The sequence below is a fragment of the Microcaecilia unicolor genome, chromosome 6 (genome assembly GCF_901765095.1).
Source record: "Microcaecilia unicolor chromosome 6, aMicUni1.1, whole genome shotgun sequence".
NCBI classification, from domain to species: Eukaryota; Metazoa; Chordata; class Amphibia; order Gymnophiona; family Siphonopidae; genus Microcaecilia; species Microcaecilia unicolor.
The window spans coordinates 182521888-182547567 of NC_044036.1; the positions used below are offsets into that span (position 1 = coordinate 182521888).

Consider the following 25680-nt stretch of genomic DNA (forward strand, 5'->3'; position numbering starts at 1 on the left):
AACAATTTCAGTGCTAAAGTGAGACCTGAAGCCAGACTGGCTAGGGTGAAGAGCAAAAATCTTCTCAGCAAAAGTGGATAGTTGGATACAGACAATTTTTTCTAGGACTGCAGAGAGAAAACACAGATTAGAGACTGGATGGTAATGTGCAGGGATGAGTGAGTCAAGGGAAGTTTTTTTCTATAATGGGTTTGTCTGTCCAAATTAGATTGTAAGCTCTGTCGAGCAGGGACTGTCTCTTCATGTTCAAGTGTACAGCGCTGCGTACATCTAGTAGTGCTACAGAAATGATAAGTAGTAGTTAGTAGTAGTTGATCCAAGAAGAAGGGAATAGATCTAGCTCACAGTAGGTAGATCTAGTGACAGATAGAGCAACAGAAAGAGAGTGCAGTGTCCGGAGTTGAAAAGATGACCATGAAGCAGAAGCGTAGCTAGGTGGGGCACAGGGGGAGCGGTCGCTCCCCCAAATGGATTTCTAAAAATGAATGGCGCCTATGCGCATGCGCTGCTGCTCCTGCCTTCCCTTCCCGTGCGGAGTCTGATACAACAAGAAACAGATGCTGATTCTGAGCTGCCCTGCGTCGCTGCCAGACCGACATCTGCTCAGAGCACTGCCAGGAAGGGAACACAGAGCTGCACCTCTTAGTCACTCACAAGAAGCAAGAGGGGCTTCTCCCAGGCTCTCTTCAATGCTGCCCCCTCCTAAACGTACACAAATACGCCCATAGTTCACCATAGCCCGAGGAGCTTTCTTTGTCTCCCATGGCTGTACTGAATTTTAGCTCCCTGACCAGACATCAAAGGTCGCCTCAATGTGTGCCCCTGATTCTCAAAAGCAATATTCACGGTTCACTTCCCTGAAACGTCTGCAGGTAAGAAATCTTTTAGGATTGGATTTCAAGTTTTTTTAAATTTATTTATTTTTATTTTCCAAAATATACGAACTAAAGTCCAGGCACAGGGATTCGACTGTGATTGGCTGAAGGCGGGGTGGTGGACAGGTGGGAGGGTTGCTTGGCAGGTTGGGGAGACTGGGAGATTAATGAAAGAAGCACTGGGCTTTTGTGCACTTTCCCCTGGGGGCTGGGGCTGATCTTGAAAGAGATCAATATGCAGCAGGTTCAGCTTCCCAGCAACAAGGGCATGGGAGCAATTGTCTGGCTGTTGCTTCACTTCAGCATCTTATTTAAGGAGTGCATCCAGCAGGGATCCCATTTCAGCCCTCCTGCTACGGGAGGCTCTTATGAAGGGATCCTAGGACGACTTCTGCCACAGGTGTGTGACTGCACAAAATTTGCAGCCCAGATCCCAAAGTAGTGCAGAGAATCGAGAAGGAGATTCTCATTCTCATAGTAAGATCAATCACTTCCTCTTCGGCATAGTTCAGCAATGTTCTTTCAAACGCTGTCATATATTTACATTGAAGTTGACAAGACAAATACCAAATACTGCAATTCGATTCTTACAAAAGTACCCCTAAACTGATGTGCACTTTGTGCAGGATAAAAGAAGATGGGGCACAGCAAAGAAGTTTCCTGTTTTCAGACTTCAGTTGCTGTTTTCCCAGGCCTCTGCCTTCCCCTGAAAGCTGGAGTTTGTGAGGCCCTCATGATCAAAAGCAAACTCCGGCGCTAGAGGCTGTTAACGCCATACTAGCGCCGGAGTTTGCAGCTGACCCATGATCAGAGCCTTCAAGCGCCTGAAACAACGCACTCGAGGGCTCTTAGCGCAAGTAGCATGCAAATGCATGCTAATCAGTGCTTAACGCATTCATCCCCAATGATCAGCAGCCAGCGCGCCAAAGACTGGGTCGCTGGCCGCGGCAAAATCAACGCCAGCTCTGAGTTGGCGTTAGACTTTGCGGATCATTGGGGAGGAATGGTGAGCATGCTGGCAGGCTCCCGTTCCCCCCCAAAGCAAACGCAAACAGGGGACTGGAGGTCCGGTGGACCTCCGGTCCCCCCGACAATCTGACCCCCTCCATGCCCAGGGAGGGCTGGAGATCCGGCGGGCCTCCAGCCCTCCCCCCCAAACCCCCATAAATCATGGTGGCCGCCTCCAGCCAAACGCTATCCCACCCTCCCTCCCACTCAGTGACGGGGGGGGGGGGCTGGAGGTTCGGTGGTTCTCCAGCCCCCCCAAACCCCCAGAAATCGTTATGGCCGCCACCCTGTTATCCATCGACGGGGGGGGGGGGGGGTTGGGGGCTGGAGGTCCGGTGGACCTCCAGCCCACCAACTCCTCCCCCCCCAGCGTTCTGAATCCATGGTGGTCCATGGTCACCCACCCTCCCTGCCGGCCCCCCCGGCTGGCCCCCCTACCTTTTGTTGGAGAAGGGATGCAGCCTGCCTGCCTCCCTCCTCTTCCTGTTGACGCCACTGCAAAATGGCAGCGCCCAGCCCTGCCCATTGCATCCTGGGATGCGCTGGGCGGGGCTACAGACCATATAAGGGAGCGATTCCCTTACATGGTCTGTAGCCCTGCCCAGCGCATCCCAGGATGCAATAGGCGGGGCTGGGCGCCGCCATTTTGCAGCAGCGTCGACAGGAAGAGGAGGGAGACAGGCAGGCTACGTCCCTCCTCCAACAAAAGGTAGGGGGGCCAGCCGGGGGGGCCGGCAGGGACGGTGGGTGACCACGGACCACCAGGGATTCAGAACGCTGGGGGGGGGGGAGGAGTTGGATAACAGGGTGGCGGCCACAACGATTTCTGGGGGTTTGGGGGGCTGGAGACCCACCGAACCTCCAGCCCCCCCCTCGCTGAGTGGGAGGGAGGGTGGGATAGCGTTTGGCCGGAGGCGGCCACCACGATTTATGGGGGTTCGGGCCTCGGCAGGCTGTTTGACAGGTTTGGGCTTTTGACAGCCCAGACCTGTCAAACAAGTGCGGGAGGATTGTGCTGAGCGCATGCTCAGGCGCAATTCTCCCGCACTTTAAACATGATAAAGATAATAGCGCTGCTTAGATTTGCATGCATTTTCTTTGATCATCGATGCAAAAAAGCCCTGCGCTGTCCCGGCGCTATTTTTAGGGAGCTGTTTGGAACAGCGCAGGGCTTTTGATCATGAGTGCCTGAGTTAGCACTGCAGATGAGTGAAAACCAGATCTCCTGTGCCTAGGCTGGGCTGTCTATGCAAATTTCATTTCACATTCAGCTCACAGCAAGGAAGGGAGCATTTGGTATTGTAGCTCAGAAGACATCTGTAGCTAAAGTGCTGTTATATGTTTTAATAATTTTATTTAGTTTTAGGTAATCAATAGAAATAAAACAAAATAAAACATGGAAAAGAAAATAAGATGATACCTTTTTTATTGGACATAATACATTTCTTGATTAGCTTTCGAAGGGCTAATCAAGAAATGTATTAAGTTATATCCAATAAAAAAGGCATCATCTTATTTTCTTTTCCATGTTTTATTTCTATTGATTACCTTTAAAAGTGGACTAACACAGCTACCACACCTCTCTATTTAGTTTTAGAAAAGAAGGGAAGCTGAGGAGGTGAAATTTTCCATCCAGTCAGTCCTACAATGTATTCCTAATTTTTAACCAGGATAGAATTAACCTTTTGGACCCTTTCACCTCCTCTTCAGATGCCGTCATTCTGCCCTGACGTTCCCTAGGGCTGATAATGTCCTGATTCAAGGAGGAGTGGCCTAGTGGTTAGGGTGGTGGACTTTGGTCCTGAGTAACTGAGTTCAATTCCCACTTCAGGCACAGGCAGCTTCTTGTGACTCTGGGCAAGTCACTTAACCCTCCATTGCCCCATGTAAACCACATTGAGCCTGCCATGAGTGGGAAAGCGCGGGGTACAAATGTAATAAAAATTAAATTAACACTTCCATATTCTTAGTTAAAGAAGAAACATTACTAAAACATTTATTTATTGGGATTTATTTTATCATCTTTTCGAAGAACTTCATCCAAGGCACCCAAGATGTCTCAAGTTCTGCTAGTATTTGAGAACAGGATCTGCTGATCTAAAGGCTGTTGTGAAATAAATAACAAAATGGACATTTATGTGCTGGTTACATTTGGTATGAACATCCATTTTAGAAAAATAAAAGCAGAGCCGCTTATGTTACCCATTGCAGGAGGGAGACTTTTTAGCCAGTTCTTAAATCCCTGAACAGTGTGCGATTTGTAGTCCATGATTCCATTGAAATCAGTTCTGCAGGTCCTATAATACACCAGGATGAGGTTGGCAGAAATTCAGGGCTTGCCAAAAAGTCTTCCTCCTGGAATGGGTAACTTGGTAGCTCTGTAAATGCCTAATCTATCAACAGGTCAAAACTGGCACATAAATGTCTGTGTGTCTAAATAAATATTTATCTTAGCCACTTTACAAACATAAATGTTTATGGAGCTCTACTACTACTACTACTATTTAGCATTTATATAGCGCTACAAAGCATACACAGCGCTGCACAAACATAGAAGAAAGTCAGTCCCTGCTCAACAGAGCTTACAATCTAAATTGGACAGACGAACAGACAGCTAGGGGTGGGGAAATTGCAGTGGTGGGGGTGATAAGTGAGGGTACTGAGTAAGAGAGTCATGGTTAGGAATCGAAAGCAGTAGCAAAGAGGTGGGCTTTAAGCCTAGATTTGAAGACAGCCAGAGACTGAGCCTGACGTACTGGCTCGGTATCCCTTAGACCAGTGTTCTTCAATGCAAGGCCTGGGGGGTGTCCCCTAGGCTTGGGGCGCATTAGCAGTGCCTTGACTTTTCTAGGAATGTCTAGTTGCACCTTCTCTGCTGTGGGATGCTATGGCGGGGTACCCTTCTGGCGCCTATTTTACAAAAGTCTGCTCTCCCAGACATCAAAACCTAGCTACGCCTCTGCCATGAAGGCAGGCAGGATCTGGGATTTAGGAGAGGGGAATGGAGGTAGCTGAAGAAGAGCAGAAGATCGAATGGAACTCAATAGGTTTTGGACTTTAGCAAGAAAGTATTGAGATAAACAGTCTGCAGTTGGAGCAGAAGGGATGGAAGCCACATTTGCTGGAGGAGATGAAGTGTGAAAAATTGAGTAAAGTTCTATGGTCGGCTTATGGGCCCTCTTTATGTGATTCTCTTTGGTTTGTAATTGATTATTTAAAGAAGACACAGCATATTTTCAAGCTAAGTGTACTCAAGTTTGTTAGAAGTTACAACTAGTCATTTTGTTCAATTAACTGAACATGGGACAAATTTCGAGAGCTGGAAGAAAAAATGGTTAAATTAGATACTATGGATTCAGTAATTCTAAAAGATACCATGACTATAAATATTCATATGGAACTTTTGGAAAATTTTCTCACTCACATAATTTAAGATTTATAAATTTTCCAAAATTGTAGGGAATATGTAGTGTAAATATGTTGACTAAAAAATAAGGTTTGAAAATGTCATGTATGCCTGCTATACTATGGGTGTATTATGTTCCTATACTGTGGGCATATTATGCTCCTATCCCATTTGGGACTTCAGTAAATGAGGAAGTTAATCCATCAGATTCATTATATCTTTCTGATAGCTTGAATATTCAATTTGATAATTTGAGTGGTTCATCAGTAACAGCAACTCTGATTGCTATTTTCAAGATTATTGTGACTTGGTTGTATGGAAACTTTTTACATATAGACAAGAGGTGTTTTGTGGTGTGAAAAGTGTGGACCCACAGCCCTGATAAACAGAGCCACACAAAAGTAGACCAGAAAAATAATAAGGCGTCCACTTCAGTTCACAGGTTGGTTCTGGTTCTGGTTCTGGTTCTCTCTCTCTGGTTCTCTCTCTCTGGTTCTCTCTCTCTGGTTTTCTCTCTCTCTCTCTCTCTCTCTCTCTCCTGACTCCCCCAGTGGTCAATAACCCCATCCCACCCTGAAAAAAAAACAACTTTAAAAACTTTTATTTGCCAGCCTCAGGTCCATCGTAGCAGTATGCAGGTCCATGGGGGGGGGGGGGGGGGGGGGGGGGGGGAGGTATGTGTGTGTCAGCGGAGGAATAGCGAAGGCGTGGACGTCCTGAACTGCACTGCCCTGCCCTGCCCTGCCCCCCCCCCCCCCCCCACAGGGAGTGGAGGAGTGGCCTAGTGCTTAGAGCACTGGTCTTGCAATCCAGAGGTGGCTGGTTCAAATCCCACTGCTGCTACTTGTGATCCAAAATCCAAATAAATAAAGGGGATGTCAGAGGCATAGCAAATGCATGGATGTCCTTCTCACAGAAACATCTGCATTTTGGACATCCTCAACTGCCGTCGCAGGGACAGAGGCATAGCAAAGGACATCCTTCACCCATACTCTAAAAAAAAAAGACGTTCCTGACAAGCACTTGGACGTTTTCACCTGGACTTGTGTTTTTCTAAGGTTGAAGACAGCAATTTATTTAAGGTTGTAGGCGGCTATTATACATGCAGCTTGTCTGCATGTATGAAGACGTCTTTGGCATGCGCAGAGCAGCCACGCATAATGCTTGGCTGCTCTGCACTGGCTTCCCCTTCTTAGGAAGGAAATCGTGTGCAAATGAGCTTAAAGCGAGCAGCTCATTTGCATACGATTTCCTTCATGCATGCCTATTCCTTTCTGAATTGCTAAGGGATCAGTAAGGGAAGGGCTTTTTCCATTCAGTTAGTGCATCTGGCTGAAGGTAAGGGAGCTATGTACCTGGGAGCAATTTGTGAAATCCACTGCAGTGCCCCCTAGGGTGCCCGGTTGGTGTCCTAGAATGTCAGGGGGACCAGTGCACTAGAATGCTGGCTCCTCCCACGACCAAATGGCTTGGATTTGGTTGTTTCTGAGATGGGCATCCTCGCTTTCCATTATTGCTGAAAATCAGGAACGACCAAGTCCTGGGGACGACCATCTCTAAGGTCGACCTAAAATTGCTGATTTGGGCATCCCCAACCATATTATCGAAACGAAAGATGGACGCCCATCTTGTTTCGATAATACGGGTTTCCCGCCCCTTGCTGGAGCCGTCCTGCGAGGATGTCCCCAGGAAAACTTGGGCGTCCCTTTCGATTATGCTGTTCTTTGTGTCCCAGCAATTTTTCACAGCACTCCACCTCCTGCCACACCAGTCTACGTCCCCCCAGCCACACAAGTCTCTGCCCCCCCTCAACCAGCCACACAGGTCTCCATCTTTTTCTCTGCACAAATATAAGAGTGCTAGGGTGTCCCTATAACCAGCCCCTCCAAATGAAACACTGATTACGATTTATAACAAAATACTACTCTACCTATGAAAGGTTATTCCATTATTATATTTCCTCTGTGTACATCTGTATGCTGCACAAGCCTGTATGTTTAAAAATATGTGAGATTAAATTAAAAATGCTACCAACAATAAAGAATGACAACTTGGATACAGCAGGTCCTGGGGAACTGAGGAACTGAGTTCGATTCCCACTTCAGGCACAGGCAGCTCCTTGTGACTCAGGGCAAGTCACTTAACCCTCCATTGCCCCAGGTACAAATAAGTACCTGTATACAATATGTAAGCCGCATTGAGCCTGCCATGAGTGGGAAAGCGTGGGGTACAAATGTAACAAAAAAAAAAAAAAGCAGCTCATAGGTTTGCTTGCTTTGTGTTGAATAGGAAGGGAAACAGAGACTGACCAATTGGTTTCAACTTTTTGACTTCATCCCATCTCCTGTTTTCATCCAACCTCCTTAGCAGTCGCCTCTGGGAGTCCCGAAGGCTATCTACTCTGTGTCCCCAATGGCCGCGACAAAAAAAATAAAAAGCAAGACTGGGGCCGCAGCAGTCTTCAGGCATGGGCTGTCGGCTGTGTTGGGCCTCTGCCCCCGCTGACATCAACTTCCAGTTCCGGGGACAGAGGACCGGCAGAACTGACAGCACATGCTTGAAAGCTGCTGCAGCCTTGTGCTTGACTTTTTGTTGTTGTTGTTTTTCTGCCACTGCTGTGTGCAGTAGTGGTTCAGGTAGGAGGGAGGGATTTGCTGCGGCACCCCAGAGAGTTTGCTGTGGTGCACCAGGGTGCTGCGGCGCGCAGCTTGGGAAACAATGAAATACATGCATAAGCCCATTGTCACATCTGCTATGCCCATTTCTCTCCCCCTCCCTCCCCCCCCCCACCCCGTGAACACTAGTCTGTACAGCCAGTCTGTATGTATATGAGGCCTGCCCTGACCAAGCAAACCTGGATTCTCTGCTGAATGCTGGATTTCTTACACTACAGTTGGATCAAGCTGTTTGTGTGCTTAAATGTTTAAAGAGCCAAGAACAATGTGTTTACTGTTTCATTATCAACCAGCTCAATCTGTCCTGCAGTCTGTAACTTGGAAGATCCAAGAAAAGCCTTAAAGAAGAAACATTTCTGATGTTCTTTCAGCCATTTTGACTACTTTCTGCATACCTCAGTTACAGCTGAAGTCCATGTGGGAGGGAGTAGCCGACTGGACCCGACACTGTTGGAGAACTGTGATCCAGTCAACTACAGAGCTTGCTTCTAAAGTTTCCACTGATGTTTATACACATCACTGTATATAGGGAGAGGCGATTATTCTGTATCCAGGCTTTTTGTTATCTCTGCATCGTCATGCTGTTTTGAGAGTCCTGACACTAATGATAAAGATCATTTGTCCACTGTACAATGTCCATCCTTTTCCCAAACAGTTGTACTTCAACGTCAAACTGACAGGGGCTGACGCAGGAAGCAACCGCGGGCTTGGCTGCAGGGTTTCCGAGGGCCGAACGCCAGTTATACGCGCCGAGGAATACAGAAAGGACTTGTGCACAGGCATTCACACGCATGAAGACACAGCTGCAAATTGTATTAAAAGGGATGCTGATGAGGCAATTTAGGTATTCCGTGATATGCAGAGAGTACACGGCCCACTTTTAACGCATGCAGAAGATGAGAAGTTTTCCATGATGGTCCAGGGTAGCGTGAAAGGATTTCTTATCTATCTTTCAATTAAAGTGCTGGATTTTTCTTCTTGGCACTGTCCCTTCCTAATTTGTTTCTCCATCTTAAACCACTGTACACTGCAGGAACACATTGTCCACCATCTGTATTCATCATCTCACCATCTCTTTTTTCCTCTTCCTTTTTCTCAGCTCTCAACCTTAAATATTTCCTTCCTTCTATTCATCCATCTCCTTTCTGAGTACATCTCACCTTCGTCGCTGTCGTCGTACCTCTCTTACTCTTCTCCGTACTCTCTTACTCCTTCTCCTGCTCTCCGCTGGGGACATTAATCCCAATCCTGGTCCTCCACATCAGCTATCATCCTATTTGTGCAGGTCACACCGTGATATCTCCAATCTAATTTCTGTTCCTCTCCTCCCCCCTCCTTCCCTGCCTTTCTCTTGCGCTCTGTGGAATGCCCGCTCTGTCTGTAACAAACTTTCCTACATCCATGACCTCTTTATCTCTCGTACTCTCCATCTGCTTGCCCTAACTAAAACTTGGCTTTACCCTGAAGACTCTGCTTCATTTGCGGCCCTATGCCATGGAGGTTATCTTTTCCCCCATACTCCTCGCCCAGTTGGCCACGGAGGTGGTGTTGGGCTACTACTTTCACCCTCTTGTAGATTTCAACCTTCTACTTCAGTCTCACTATTTTTTCTTCCTTCGAAGTCCACTCCATCCGTCTATTTGCTCCTCTGCCTCTCCGAGTAGCAGTCATTTATCGACCCCCTGAAAAGTCCATTTCTTCCTTTCTCACTGAGTTTGATGCTTGGCTTTCCTTCTTTCTTGAACCTTCATCTCCTTCCCTCATTCTTGGGGATTTTAACATTCATGCTAATGATCCCTCCGACTCTTATGCTTCCCAGTTTCTTGCTTTAACATCCTCTTTCAATCTTCAACTGTGCTCCACTGCCCCCACTCACCAGAATGGCCACTGTCTTGACCTTATCCTCTCCTCAAACTGCTCACTCTCCAGTTTCTGTGCCTCAACTCTTCCCCTCTCTGACCATCATCTGATAAACTTTCACACTTAAACATCCTCCTCCCCAGTCCTGTCCAATCTTAACCAATACATTTAGGAATCTTCAGGCTACTGACCCTTCCACTCTGTCCTCCAATGTTTCAAATCTCTTCTCTACCACTATGTTATCCAAGTCTGTCAATGAGGCTGTCTCTTCCTATAATACTATTCTCTCCTCTGCTCTGGATACTCTCGCTCCTCTCATTCCCCGTTCTGTAAAATGTACTAAACCCCAACCTTGGCTGACCTCTAGAATCCGCTACCTATGTTCCTGTGCCCGCTCTGCCAAACGCCTTTGGCTGAAATCCCGTGCCCATGCTGACTTCATACATTTCAAATTCTTGCTGACCTCCTTCCAGTCTGCTCTTTTACTTGCCAAACAGAACTATTACATCCAGTTGACTAATTCTCTTGGCTCAAACCCTCGTCGTCTCTTTGCCACACTGAACTCTCTCCTCAAAGTGCCTTCACCTCCAACCCCCCCTTCACTTTCCCTCCAGACTCTGGCTGAGTTCTTTCATGATAAGGTTCACAAGATTAAACTTGAATTCTCAACCAGGTCACTTCCACCTCTCCTTCCCTTAGTCCATTCTCTCAACCCTCCAACCCCTGCCTCCTTTTCTTCCTTTTCTGAAATCACTGAAGAGGAAACTACACATCTTCTTTCCTCCTTGAAACTAACTACCTGTTCCTCTGATCCTATTCCCACCCATCTACTTAACACTATCTCTCCTACTGTTATCCCGTTTATCTATCATATCCTCAATCTTTCACTGTCCACTGCGACTGTTCCTGATGCCTTCAAACATGCCATAGTCACACCACTCCTTAAAAAACCTTCATTGGACCCTACCTGTCCTTCCAACTATCGCCCAATGTCCCTCCTCCCTTTCCTATCCAAGATACTTGAACGTGCTTGTTCACTGCCGTTGCCTTGACTTTCTTTCATCTCAAGCTATTCTTGATCCACTTCAATCTGGCTTTCGCCCCCTTCATTCAACTGAAACAACGCTTGCTAAAGTCTCCAATGATCTGTTCCTAGCCAGATCCAAAGGTCTCTATTCTATCCTCATCCTTCTCGATCTATCTGCTGCTTTTGACATTGTTGATCACAGTCTGCTCCTTGATACGCTGTCCTCACTTGGATTTCAGGGCTCTGTTCCTTCCTAGTTTTCTTCTTATCTCTCCCAGCCTACCTTTAGTGTATACTCTAGTGGATCCTCTTCTACTTCTATCCCACTGTCAGTTGGTGTACTCAGGGATCTGTCCTTGGACCTCTTCTCTTCTCCATCTATACTTCTTCCCTTGGTACTCTGATTTCATCCCATGGTTTTCAGTATCATCTTTACGCTGATGACTCCCAGATCTACCTCTCCACACCAGAAATCTCAGCCGAAACCCAGGCCAAAGTATCAGCCTGCCTGTCTGACATTGCTGCCTGGATGTCTCAGCGCCATCTGAAACTAAACATGACCAAGACTGAGCTTTTTATCTTTCCCCCTAAACCAACCTCTCCTCCACTCCCATTCTCTATTTCTGTGGATAACACTCTCATCCTTCCTGTCTCATCAGCTCGTAAGCTTGGGGTCATCTTCGACTCCTCCCTCTCCTTCTCTGCACATATTCAACAGACTGCTAAAACCTGTCGTTTCTTTCTCTATAATATCAGCAAAATTCGCCCTTTCCTTTCTGAGCACACTACCAGAACCCTCATCCACGCTCTTATCACCTCTCGCTTAGACTATTGCAACTTGCTTCTCACAGGTCTCCCACTTAGCTATCTCTCTCCTCTTCAATCTGTTCAAAATTCTGCTGCACGACTAATATTCCGCCAGGGTCGTTATGCTCATATTAGCCCTCTCCTCAAGTCACTTCACTGGCTTCCTATCCATTTCCACATACAGTTCAAACTCCTCTTATTGACCTATAAGTGCATTCACTCTGCAGCTCCTCTGTACCTCTCCACTCTCATCTCTCCCTACATTCCTCCCCGGGAACTTCGTTCACTGGGTAAATCTCTCTTATCTGCACCCTTCTCCTCCACCGCTAACTCCAGACTCCATTCCTTTTATCTTGCTGTACCATATGCCTGGAATAGATTTCCTGAGCCGGTACGTCAAGCTCCATCTCTGGCCGTCTTCAAATCTAAGCTAAAAGCCCACCTTTTTGATGCTGCTTTTAACTCCTAACCCTTATTCACTTGCTCAGAACCCTTATTTTATCATCCTCACCTTAATATTCCCTTATCTCTTGTTTGTCCTGTTTGTCTGTCCTAATTAGATTGTAAGCTCTGTCGAGCAGGGACTGTCTCTTCATGTTCAAGTGTACAGCGCTGCATACTCTAGTAGCGCTATAGAAATGATAAGTAGTAGTAGTAGTACTTTTGTCTTGTTACGTGAGTGGAAATAAGCCCGTGCATGTTTTACAGGCAGATGGTAAGTAACAAACGTGTGCCTGTCCGAACAAAACTGAAAATGAAAGCATATATCACTGCCTGCTCTTCTGCGCCTAAATATGAGCCTCTCAAAAATTTCAACTGGAAACTCTTTCTGCAAGTCTTATATTTAGGAACAGAAATACAAGTGCCAATTGTGCTAACACTTTCATTCTTCATTTGGACACGTACACAACAAGCCATGCGTACCGTGAAACCTTGTGGAAATGCGTCCAGCAACCCCCCTACGTTTGCCACAGGTTTGCTGTGCATAAAATTTTGCATACAATTTGCTTCCTCCATGCTGTGGTATTACGCTCTTTTTTGCATCTCCCCCTGTGTGTACACACAACTGTCTAAGCCATCCTCTATATCAGATAAAGCCTTAGCAAGGGTAACAGCATTACCATATCTGCTTCGTACAGTATAGCAGTGAAGTGCTTCTGAGTACAAAAGAAGAGCTGGACTTGGGGGTGATTCTGTCTGATGAACTTAAGGTGGCCAAACAGGTAGAAAAGGTGACGCTCAAAGCCAGGAAAAGATGCTCGGTTGCATAGGGAGACCATCAGGAAAAAAAGAGGTGATAGTACCCTTGTATAAGTCACTGGTAAGGCGCCATTTAGAATACTGTGTGCAATTCTGGAGACTGCACCTACGGAAAGATATAAACAGGATGGAGTTGATCCAGAGGGTGGCTACTAAATTGGTAAGAGGACTTGGTCATAAAACATATAAGGCTTACGATGAAGTTAGGAGGAATCTGAGATATACTAGCAGATCTGCAGAATACAGTTTTTATTAACTCAAGCCCCCCTGCCAATGTTTCCTTCTCTCCTTCCCCCCTCCCAACCCACATCAAGACCCCGTGCTTCCCCATTCGTGCAAGCAGGCCCTCCCTCTGGGCCTACCTGTATCCCTGGTGGTCCAGCGGGGTTGTTGGGGGCAGGAGAGCAGCTCCTTCACTCCTGCCCCTTGTGGCGCTGGTCTAAATAAATAAAGTACCACAAGCTGCTGCGCTCATGCTCCCATCGACCCCACTAGACCACCAGGGATACAGGTAGGCCCAGAGGGAGGGCCTGCTTGCACATCTGGGGAGGCAGGGGGTCTTGATGTGGGCTGGATGGGGGGATGGAAAGAAGGGAACATTGGCTGGGGGGGCTTGGGGGTTTTAGTAAAAAATAAAAAAAATAAAAAAAGTTATGTGGGTGAAGCCCGATATTCAGAGCCGACACCCGCATAGCTAAGCAGTCTTATTTATGACAGCTCTCGAGCTGCCCTAAATGAAGCCGCTTAGCTATGCAGGTGCCGGAACTGAATATTGCCAGAACCAGCATAACCTGGTGCTCCTCCCCAGTGCCTCCCACAGTGCTGCCCCCTGACCTGTCCACTTTTTGTTTATGCAATCTCAGGAGATATTCAGCAGCACTGTCCAGTTAAGTGCTGCTGAATATCCCCGGTTAGGCGGCGGAAAGCTATTTAAGTGGGCAGGAGAGGCTCCTACCCGCTTAAATCGCTTTGAATACCGGCCTCTAGGTTTTCAACAATCCCTTAAACTTTGCTTGTATTTTCTTTGGAAGGTAATTCCATAATGCAGGTTGATGCCCATTTACCTTGTGACAGACACAGTACAGCTAACCTATGATCTTGCAATGACCTTAATACTTTAAAAAGTGTATATGAACGGCTCACCCTTAAGAAAGATCACCTTAAGAGCACAGGTCACACCGTGGGAGGAAGTGAGCCAGACGGGGTGGAGTAGAAACCGGAGAGTTTAAAGGGAAGGGCCAGGCAGAGACAAGGGAGGCCCAGGGGAGAGAGGAGAAGCCCCAGCCGATTCAAAATGGCTGCCAAAAGTTCAAGTGGTGGACTCAGAAGACTTCCTAAGGTGACCTTAGAAGACTTCTGTGGAAGTCTCGCGAGGCCGCCATTTGAACTCTCAGCAGCCATTTTGAATCGGCGCCAGGAGAAAGACAAGTCTGCAGACGCTCTGGGCAAGAAAGAAAGAGGGGGCTTTTTCCTGTCCCGAAGAGGTCACCAAACCACCAGGGCACCACACTAAGGTAAAGGAGGATAGGGTAGTCATGTGGGTGCAGGGAGGCTGGAAAGTTGGGGAGGGGATATACATGGGGGGGAGAGAGAGGGAATCTGGCTTTCTTGGGAGGGGTCAAAGTGACGGGGGATGACGGGGACAGAGAAAGATGTGACAGGAGGCGGGGCAGGCTGTGACAGAGGGTGGGTTGTGGTGTGGCAGGGGGTATGGCATGTGTCCTCTTTTTCCTTAGGGCAAATATGGTAACCCAAGCCCTTGTTACTAACTGATTGAACTTTGTGAGTTTGGTGGAGGTCTGGCCGGAGTCAGACCTAACAAGTCAAAGAGAACTGAAAGGCTGTGTTTGAGCCTGTCGCCAGAGGCTGACATACTGCTGTTTGCTGAACCACTGGGGTTTTCCCCATTCTATGCCTTGGACTCTGTGAAGCAACAGGCCCAAGTGTACATGACAATAATTACTAATAACTGTGTTCTTGAACCACAGGGGTTTACCCTCGCTACTACTAATTGGCTCTATGAAATAAAGCTTTCTTTGCAAGGATATCATTGTCATAAGTGGGCTTGTTTTCAGGATTCAGGATGCACAATTCAGATACGGAATTGTGCATATTATTCCCTACACACTGTACCTAGCTGTTACATTTTGGAACCGGCCCAGAGCCTGTGCACATCTGTCTACAGTTTTGGTTTCTTTTCAGGATATTACTCAGTGAATATCTTTCAGTTAAAAGGAAGCTCTGGGCAGAGATGCCAAGTTACCCAGTTCCAGGCTGGAGATTTTGGGACAGTCCTGGTTTTGAACTTACATCCCAAAGCAGTGAGGGATTTGTTGTACCTGATCTGCCCATTGAAATCAGTTCTGCAAATCTCATAATGCAGTAGGATGGGGTGGTCAGAAATCTAGGATTGCCTTATAATCTCCAGCCTGGAACTGGGTAGCTCGGTGTCTCTACTGGTATGAGGGAACATAGGATGAAGGTGAAAGGGGGAAAGACTCAGAAGCAAGATGAGGAAATATTTCTTCATGAAAAGGGTGATGAATTTGTGAAACAACCTCCCAGTGGAAGTGGTGGATACAAATATTGTATATGAATTCAAGAAAGCTTGGGACAAGTACACAGGATCTCTAAGGGAAAGGAAGGGAGGTAGATAGCATGGATGGACAGACTGGATAGGCCATACAGTCTTTATCTGTCTTCATTACCCCTAAAGACATTAGGCAAATTAATTACTGATGATACTGTACATCTGGGACATTCGGAAAGCAAGTACATTACTGTTGTGTACAACATACTTGATGCCAAACCTAAAATACCCCTCAATTGACTAGTGAGTTATATCTATGTAGTATTGGTGTAAAAAATAAATTGCAAAATGCTTTATAATGTACAAATACACTTATGGAGAAAGTACTTAAGTTTGGCAAATGATGGGAGGAGCCAAGATGACACCGTTACCATAGCCACAGTATGGTGAAAAGAAAAGGCAAGCTGCGGGTTTATCCCTCTGAACCTCAGTTGCACTCTACTCCGGTGCTTACTGGTCCAATACATTCTTTTCTCACGCACGAGGGAGCGAGCTCTTCAGTTTCCGGTGAGTCGCCGGCTTCTCAGACCCTACAGCTAAGAGGGGTGTTGCCTGACTTCGGCACAGAGATCTCTTTGACTTCCAATCTATGGACATCCCCGCCACAATCACTGCTGCTGGGGATGCCAAGTCTAGACCCGGAAGCCTCGTGGAAGTCGACTGAAGCCTCTGGACCAGGAGGGAAGGGCTCAGCTGTGCAAGAGGATGGGTTTTCTAAACTGTCAGCAGTAATCGGCGGGACAAGAGCTGCCGAATCGAGAGACAAGATGGCACCTGCTGAGGGCCAAGTTTTGTCTGTGATGGGTCAGGTTACAGAAATCATTCTTCAGAGATCTACAGTTTTCACACTTAAATCAATTTGAAAGTCTGTTGCTGACTTAGGTAAAGCGCTATCTATACACCTTGTAGCATTAAATTCTAATGTACAGTCGCATACTTCCACCTTAAATTTTCTTCAGACTCAGACTACTCAGAATTCTCAGTGCTTAGAAGAACATAAAGTGCAATTAAAATCTTTAAAAGAGGTGAATATATCTTTAATTAAGGAAAATTCTATAATGAAAAGAAGGATTGAAGGTTTGAACAATAATGTGAGACTCTCTAATCTTCAGATAATTAATTTTCCTAGACTTCCTTTTGTTAAATCAAAGGATATATTTAAATGCTATCTCAAGGAAATTTTGTTGGTTCCAGAGGAATCTATTCCTCCATTAACTTGAGTGTATTATTTGCCATCTGGAAAGAAAGAACCTCTTCAGACACAAGCACATCGTGATCCTGAAACGGCCATTTAAGTGTTTCTGAGATTTTGGAGATGTCGGACTCTGAATCAGTGACTTTTGCAACATTGATAGTTACTTTTGCTTTACCTGCTGACCATGACTGGCTGCTTTGCCTTTTCTTTAAAAAGAGGGATGTTATGCTTCTGGTATCCTGGGTCAGGATTTTTCCTGATCTTACTAAGGAAACCCAAAAAAAGAAGAAAAAGTTTTCTATTACTTAGGCCAGGTGTTCTACAGTTAGGAGCACAGTTTTTCCTTAAGTACCTATGCAAATGTATAGTAAAGTCAGTGAAGTATGTGTTTTTTTAACCCTCACAGTTTTTGGCCTTTATTAACAGCAGTAGGGTCATTTCCAGCTCGCCACTGGTGAGAGAGGTAGCTTGAAGTCAAAAAGTGGGAGGGGAAAATAGAACAAAGTAACGAAAAACTTGCACATGATCAGCAGTTAGCTGAAATCCAGTATAATGAGCTGCAGGGCTGCCGAGAGACATAGCCAGGCCCGGGGCAGGACTGGACCGCTGCGGCTCTTCCTGGGCCGCCGCTTCCGCCCACACCCTAACCCGCACCTTTCTGTCTCTGAGTCACTGCTGCGCAGCTTCCTCACGCTGTCCTTTTCCTGCTCCAGTGTTCCAGTCGGGACCCAGATGACTGCATTAGCGCAATATCATGTTAATGTAATCATCCGAGTCCTGAGCGGCATGCAGGAGCAGGAGAGGACAGACCCGGAAGAAGCTTGCCGGCGCTGGGCCCACTTTGGAGGCTGAGCCTGGGGAATTTAACCCCCCCCCCCCCCCCCCGCCCCTGATGAGCTGGATCTAACAGCTAGCCAGGCTGACAGTGAGAGGAAGAAGGATACGATGCTGCATAGAGTAGGTGATTTATGTAAACAGTGCCATACCACTGAAAGGCAAAGAGATAAACTTTTGAAGTAAAAGTTTGCTCTAAAAGCAAAAAATTCCCTCATGGTTTCTTCACCTGTGGACACTGTCTCTGCTGACACCGTAGGAGAAATATGGCTTTTAGTAGGATGCTATGTCTGGGTTGTTGGTGTCTCATGAGAGACAGGTGATGAAGGACCGCTCTCCTAGCTGGGCTAAATGACCGGGGATGCTGACAGCTGAAAGAACCCCTATCCCCTTTTCCCCGCATCAGCACTCCAGAGTGCTCACAATATATATACAGTGGTGGAAATAAGTATTTGATCCCTTGCTGATTTTGTAAGTTTGCCCACTGACAAAGACATGAGCAGCCCATAATTGAAGGGTAGGTTATTGGTAACAGTGAGAGATAGCACATCACAAATTAAATCCGGAAAATCACATTGTGGAAAGTATATGAATTTATTTGCATTCTGCAGAGGGAAATAAGTATTTGATCCCCCACCAACCAGTAAGAGATCTGGCCCCTACAGACCAGGTAGATGCTCCAAATCAACTCGTTACCTGCATGACAGACAGCTGTCGGCAATGGTCACCTGTATGAAAGACACCTGTCCACAGACTCAGTGAATCAGTCAGACTCTAACCTCTACAAAATGGCCAAGAGCAAGGAGCTGTCTAAGGATGTCAGGGACAAGATCATACACCTGCACAAGGCTGGAATGGGCTACAAAACCATCAGTAAGACGCTGGGCGAGAAGGAGACAACTTTTGGTGCCATAGTAAGAAAATGGAAGAAGTACAAAATGACTGTCAATCGACAAAGATCTGGGGCTCCACGCAAAATCTCACCTCGTGGGGTATCCTTGATCATGAGGAAGGTTAGAAATCAGCCTACAACTACAAGGGGGGAACTTGTCAATGATCTCAAGGCAGCTGGGACCACTGTCACCACGAAAACCATTGGTAACACATTACGACATAACGGATTGTAATCCTGCAGTGCCCGCAAGGTCCCCCTGCTCCGGAAGGCACATGTGACGGCCCGTCTGAAGTTTGTCTGTGAACACCTGGATGATGCCGAGAGTGATTGGGAGAAGGTGCTGTGGTCAGATGAGACAAAAATTGAGCTCTTTGGCATGAACTCAACTCGCCGTGTTTGGAGGAAGAGAAATGCTGCCTATGACCCAAAGAACACCGTCCCCACTGTCAAGCATGGAGGTGGAAATGTTATGTTTTGGGGGTGTTTCTCTGCTAAGGGCACAGGACTACTTCACCGCATCAATGGGAGAATGGATGGGGCCATGTACCGTACAATTCTGAGTGACAACCTCCTTCCCTCCGCCAGGGCCTTAAAAATGGGTTGTGGTTGGGTCTTCCAGCACGACAATGACCCAAAACATACAGCCAAGGCAACAAAGGAGTGGCTCAGGAAGAAGCACATTAGGGTCATGGAGTGGCCTAGCCAGTCACCAGACCTTAATCCCATTGAAAACTTATGGAGGGAGCTGAAGCTGCGAGTTGCCAAGCGACAGCCCAGAACTCTTAATGATTTAGAGATGATCTGCAAAGAGGAGTGGACCAAAATTCCTCCTGACGTGTGCAAACCTCATCATCAACTACAGAAGACGTCTGACCGCTGTGCTTGCCAACAAGGGTTTTGCCACCAAGTATTAGGTCTTGTTTGCCAGAGGGATTAAATACTTATTTCCCTCTGCAGAATGCAAATAAATTCATATACTTTCCACAATGTGATTTTCCGGATTTAATTTGTGATGTGCTATCTCTCACTGTTATCAATAACCTACCCTTCAATTATGGGCTGCTCATGTCTTTGTCAGTGGGCAAACTTACAAAATCAGCAAGGGATCAAATACTTATTTCCACCACTGTATACACATGTGTAAGGAAAGGGCAGCCGCTGCATAGCATGCTGCCCAAAATTAATAAGGCGGTGGCTGCATGGATGGGTGTCTCCACAGACGCCTTCTTCTCCACGGCCAGTTCGACCCCCTTTGCGTCAGCGGCCATGTATGGTGTGCATTACTGTATGTGATTAGAGGGCTGCAGTCTCGAACAGTTGGCCTGTAAGTCATGTTTCTGTAGTCTAGCGTGTGGGAAAACCTTTGCTCATCACCCTATTATCATCAATGAAATTCTGTTTAGATAAATCAGTACCAGATTTATAAATAAATCTATTGCTCACCTCTTGGTCTCTTTGGATCTCAGCAGATGTCTTGCTTTCTTTAGCTGTTGTGCCTTTTCTAGTTCCTATGCTTTTTCCTTTTGGAACCGCATGCTTTGCGACCTTTGGAGACTCAGCAGGTGTTCTTGACTGCAGCTTATCTTGGTAGAGTGTGACAGAGGGTTTTTTCTCCTCCTTGGTAGGTTGCATCTTGTTTTGCTCAGAAATCCGGAGAGGCTTGCTTTCTGATAAATATCTGTCTTGTGACACTTCTGTCACTGACTGCTGTTGCTGACTTACTGCTCCTTGTTGATGTCTGGGTGATCCTGTTGCCTGTTGCTTTGGGGTTGACAGTGGCATTGGAGTTTGGGCATCTCCTAGACTTCCTTCTAGTAGCCTCTGTGTTTGGCAATTCAAGCATAGCCATTCATTTTTCTATAACATAAAAGTAATAAAAAAATTAGTCACCTGTTTCAAGTTCACTGTCGTAATTCTCTCCAGGCTCAGAGCAAAAGACAAAACAAACCTCTGAAGATAGCCAATTCTTTATGAGGTACTTTTACAGATAGTATACAGGGAAGTGAGAACGGAGGAAGGCTAAACAAACCACAGGAAAAATTCAACTGAAATTTATTACTTAATATATGTATAAAATGACAAAAAAATCAATACTCAAAGAAACAATGTGTACAAAACAGAGCACAATAAAACATATACTAAAAATTCAGTAATATACATTAAAAGTAACGTCAATACTCAAGCGACTTAGCTACTCCTGCTGTTACCCTGTACTTTCGGACTCTTACTTTTTTTGACAACTACTGTTTTCCATTTAGTGCATCAGTTTCATGTATGCACGGTCTTTTTAAAGACCTTCTTGCTTTTTCAACCCTGCAATTTTTCTTGACACACTCATTGCCAGACTCCTGAGGCAGGCACGTTAGAAACACGGTGCTGTATCAAGTCTTGAGTATTGACATTACTTTTAATGTATACTACTGAACTTTTAAACTATGTTTTATTCTGTTCTGTTTTGTACACATTGTTTCTTTGACTATTGATTTTATGTCATTTTTATACATATTTTAAGTAATAAATTTCAATTGAATTGTTCCTGCGGTTTGTCTAGCCTTCCTCCATTCCTACTTCCCTGTATACTGTTGCCCTTCCCGTGGGACTTTTTTTTTTCAGTTACCTTCTGGGTACTTTTAAAGATAACATGCCCATAGCTGGCTTTGGTTTAAAATTAAATACAGTTCATTGACAGGGGAAGGAACAGGACTGGTGACCAACTCTCAATGCATGCTGTCCACAGAAATACTATTGGTAAATAGCAAGAATGACAATATTTTAGTTTAGGCTGTAATAAAATAGCATACAATAGAAACAAAAAAAAAATAAAAATAAAGCAAGAATGAAGAAAAAAAGGAAATGAGATTAAACCAAAATGTTGTGGAAAGGACTTCTTGCATATATGGCAGGGGCTGTTGTATTGCTAAAGACCCAAACGAAAGGAGTAGTGAAGGTGGCAGGGCTCTTCCACAGAGGATGAAGAGACAAAAGATTTAAATACCAAAGTTTTTATTCTTCAAAAACCCGACACAGTACTGTGTTTTGGCAAAGTGCCTGCATCAGGGGTCTAGAAATTAGAACATATATATAAAAAAATATATATATATATACATATATACATATAGTATAAGACATGAAAGGATTAAATCATATTAAAAATAGATTACATCCATAAAATGTAAATACATGTAAAAATGTAAAATAATGTATAAAGATTATATTAAAATTAGGTGGGATAAACAGGTGGACTAAAAATATCATCCTTGCTAAAGACAGCATATTTTCACCTCTCTTTCTTTTGTGCAGACTCTTGGAGATTTTATATGGGTGACTTGCAATGCCCTGCCTATTTGCTTGCCCTTTGGAGGTGACATACCAAATGAACATGCACAAGGAGCAGACATGAAGTGAAAAAGGTTATTAGAGCAAAAAAAAAAAAAAGGGAAAGGAAAAAGGATCGAATGAAGGAAATAAGAAGCAACTTAAGCACTGTCAAGCCAGATGCAAAGCATTGATAAAGAAGGCTAAATGAGAATATGAAGAAAAACTTGCCATGGAGACAAAAACTCATAGTAACACCTGTTCTGTCCCCTGACAGCCTGGCACTAGTTATAATGTGACCCTGAAATGTGTTAATGTCTTCACTGCTAGGATATGTGTGTGAGCAATGCATTGTGTGTAATGTAGTTCACAGACAACGCAACCCCACTTGCTTGTCTGTATAAGATCTGTTACTACTGGTTGTGATGCTGCTTAGATCACTCCTCTGTCTCAGCCAAGCTTGGCTTCTTTGTTTACGTGCCAGCACTTCCTGGCCATCCTTACTATCTCTGTCCCGAGAGGTCAGCCAGGTATGACCTTTTCCTCCAATCAGGGGCTGCCCCCTAGAGCCGCCCTTGCCACTCGAGGGCAGGCTTTGTCCCTATTGGCCTTTCTACTCTTTCTTCTCTGAGTCTGTATGAGCTTCTAGCTCCGCCCCCCCCCCCCCCCCCCCTGTCCATGAGGAGGACAGGATCCATTTTGCTCCAGGACAAAGCAATGATCCTGTTGTAGCTCTGTAAAAGCACTAGTCTTTTCAACCTGAAAATACCTTCCTAGAAGAGGGTACTGCACTCCCAAACACCTAACTCCGAGCTGCCTCTATCTGTGAAACTACTTTTCTTATGTCTGCAATGAACTGATCCCACTTAAGCTTCTACCTTCTCTCCACTGATACAGCTCATGAAACTACAGGGTTCCTTTGTGCTTATGAACATCTAACTGTGAGTAATCATCTATGTTATTCAATAAAGGAACTTCAGAAAAGAACAAGAGATTTAGGTGTGTTGATGTGCTAGGGGTTTATACTTCAAGATATTGAGACTTATAGCTAAATAACTCTTAAGAAACAGCTATACAAGTCTCGAAAGACTTGACAGTGAAAAGACTAATATAACAGCCAGAGTTCCAGCAGGATAAAAATGTGCAGCATCTAATCAAACAGGAAAGTTAAGCTTGTGGAGAGGCTAAATGTGTGAGCTAAGCTAGCCAGAAAAAGGAAACCTGCCTTTAGTACTATGGACACTAATCTGGATGCAGAGGAAACTAGCTGAAAAAAGAAAAAAAAGGAACTTTGAATCTGTTAAAGGCATCTATTAGAAGCACTGATTCTGGGAAGAAAGCATAAGATAATAGAGGTTTAAAACCAGTGACTGTCTGCCTTCCCTGTACAACCACATTTGCAAGGAGCAATTAAGTGAGAAGTACCCTCCTATTGTTTGTCAAGCACCTTTCCCCATCTCAAGAGCAAGCTCCTCTTCCCCTCTGCTTCCAGCCAGAGCCAGTAATTGGAGCCCTAAAGTTTCTCAGGACAAGAAGGGTGGGAAGCAATTAGTTGCTAAGAGACAGATCAAAGCAATACCCTGACTTGAGCCACTCCTCTCCCCCCCCCCCCCCCCTCACCCTCAGCAACTCTGCTCATTAACTTATAACTGAAATTGGATACAGTCCTGGTGTGAACAGCTCAAGAAAAAGATCTCCCTCTTTTGAGTCAGTGAACAGAGGGAGGCAAGTTTAAAGGAGTAAGCAGGCACAGCTTCACTCAGAGTGAGCCCCCACACATCTACCCCCCCTCTCTACACAAAGAAGATAATGGCAGACCTTAATGCTTCACAGACTACCCCAGAGGCGGCAGCCCTTGAGCCAGACACACAAGGGCGGTCAGAGAGACAGGCAGAATCAGCAGACCTCCTTCCTCCTCAGGCCCAACAGGAAGTAACAAGAGCCATAGAGGAAACAGCAAATGCAAGCGTAGATATACGAGATAACGTCTCCCTGTGCTCCCACTCTTCGAAGCACACATCCAAGAGCTCAAGATCCTCCAGGTCACGTGCATCAAACCGCACCAACCTGTCGGCAGCTAGATCAGCGGCTCATTAGGCATGGGTTGCAGCAGCGATGGCCAAGTCTTGCCGTCACCACCTTGAACAAGAGATCACCCTGAAGCTAGAACTGGTTGACCTAGAGGTGGAATATACCCACAGGAAGGCTGACCTAGAGGCGGAAGGGACACGCAGGAGGGCTGAGGTCGCAAGAAGAGAGGCGGAATATACCCACAGGAGGGCTGACCTAGAGGCGGAAGAGACACGCAGGAGGGCTGACGTCGCAAGAAGAAGGGCCAGTGCACTACAAATGCTGGCTCCTCCCATGACCAAATGCCTTGGATTTGGACGGGTTTGAGATCACCGGCATTAGTTTCCATTATCGCCGAAAATCGAAGCCGGCCATCTCAAACCAGGCCATCTCTGACATTTGGCCAGGCCCAACCGTATTAGCGAAGAAAAGATGGCCAGCCATCTTTTCCAAAAACACAATTGGCTCCGCCCATTTGCAGAGTCGGCCACGGAGATGGCCAGCGCAGTTCAATTATGCCCCTCTAAGACTACTAGATTACTTTGGGATTGGTGGAAATATACTTAGTTGGATCAAGGGGTTCCTAACCACTAGAACATATCAAGTGAAATCAAATTCAAACATATCATCGCCGTGGAAAGCAGACTGCGGAATACCTCAAGGATCACCACTATCGCCGATCCTCTTCAACCTAATGATGACCCCACTAGCCAAGTCCTTAACCAACCAAGGCCTTAACCCTTTCATCTATGCAGACGATGTCACAATATACATCCCTTACAAACATGATCTGACAGAAATCACCAACGAAGTCAAGCTCAGCTTGAACAGCATGAACTCATGGGCAAATGCATTTCAACTAAAACTCAATGCACAAAAACACACTGTCTCATCCTCTCATCCCATTAAAATGCGGACAACCCCACAAATATAAACACCCCAGATTACACCCTCCCTATCTCAGTCAGCCTGAAAATCCTCGGCGTTACAATTGACCGAAACCTTACACTAGAGAGCCAAGTGAAATCCACAACAAAGAAAATGTTCCACTCAATGTGGAAACTCAAACGCGTGAAACCATTCTTCCCAAGGGAAACATTTCGCAACCTGATACAATCAATGGTATTAAGCCATGTAGACTACTGCAGTGGAATTTATGCGGGATGCAAAGAACAAATCATAAAGAAACTTCAGACTGCTCAAAACACAGCAGCCAGGCTTATATTTGGTAAAACGCAATTTGAAAGCCAAAACCCCTCCGCGAAAAACTGTGCTGGCTCCCAATCAAAGAACGTACTGCTTTCAAAATCTGCACCTTGGTTCATAAAATTATCTACGGCGAAGCCCCGAGATACACGACAGACCTCATAGACCTACCAACCAGAAACTCATCCGGATCCACACGAACATATCTAAATCTCCACTACCCAAGCTGCAAAGGACTCAAATACAAATCAACTTATGCATCCAGTTTTTCCTACATAAGCACACAACTGTGGAACGCATTACCAAAAGCCATGAAAACAACGTATGACCACCTAAACTTCCGGAAATCACTAAAAACTAACCTGTTCAAAAAGGCATACCCTACCGATCCAACTTAAATGCCTGCACTCTGCAACACAACGAAACCAAAGCACGCAATGGACATAACATAACTCTTCCGCTCTACGATTCCCTAATGTGTCTGTTCCACACGAACCTTATCCTACCACAACATCACTTTGTGTTTGTTCATACCGGAGTTGACGAATGCCTCTCTGGTACTATGTAAGCCACATTGAGCCTGCAAATAGGTGGGAAAATGTGGGATACAAATGTAAAAAATAAACAAATGAATAAATAAAATAAATATCGCTGAAT

At 45.6% G+C, this 25680-nt stretch overlaps 1 protein-coding gene across 1 annotated transcript in view; it reads right to left on the minus strand.

Annotated features, from left to right (window-relative positions):
- The window catches only part of BSN (bassoon presynaptic cytomatrix protein), a 304960-nt gene that overhangs the window by 107317 nt on the left and 171963 nt on the right, over positions 1 to 25680 (minus strand). The window contains exon 4 of the mRNA XM_030206778.1: positions 19876 to 20289. Within this exon, the coding sequence (XP_030062638.1) occupies positions 19876 to 20289 (414 nt within the window). The remainder of the gene's footprint in view (positions 1 to 19875; positions 20290 to 25680) is intronic.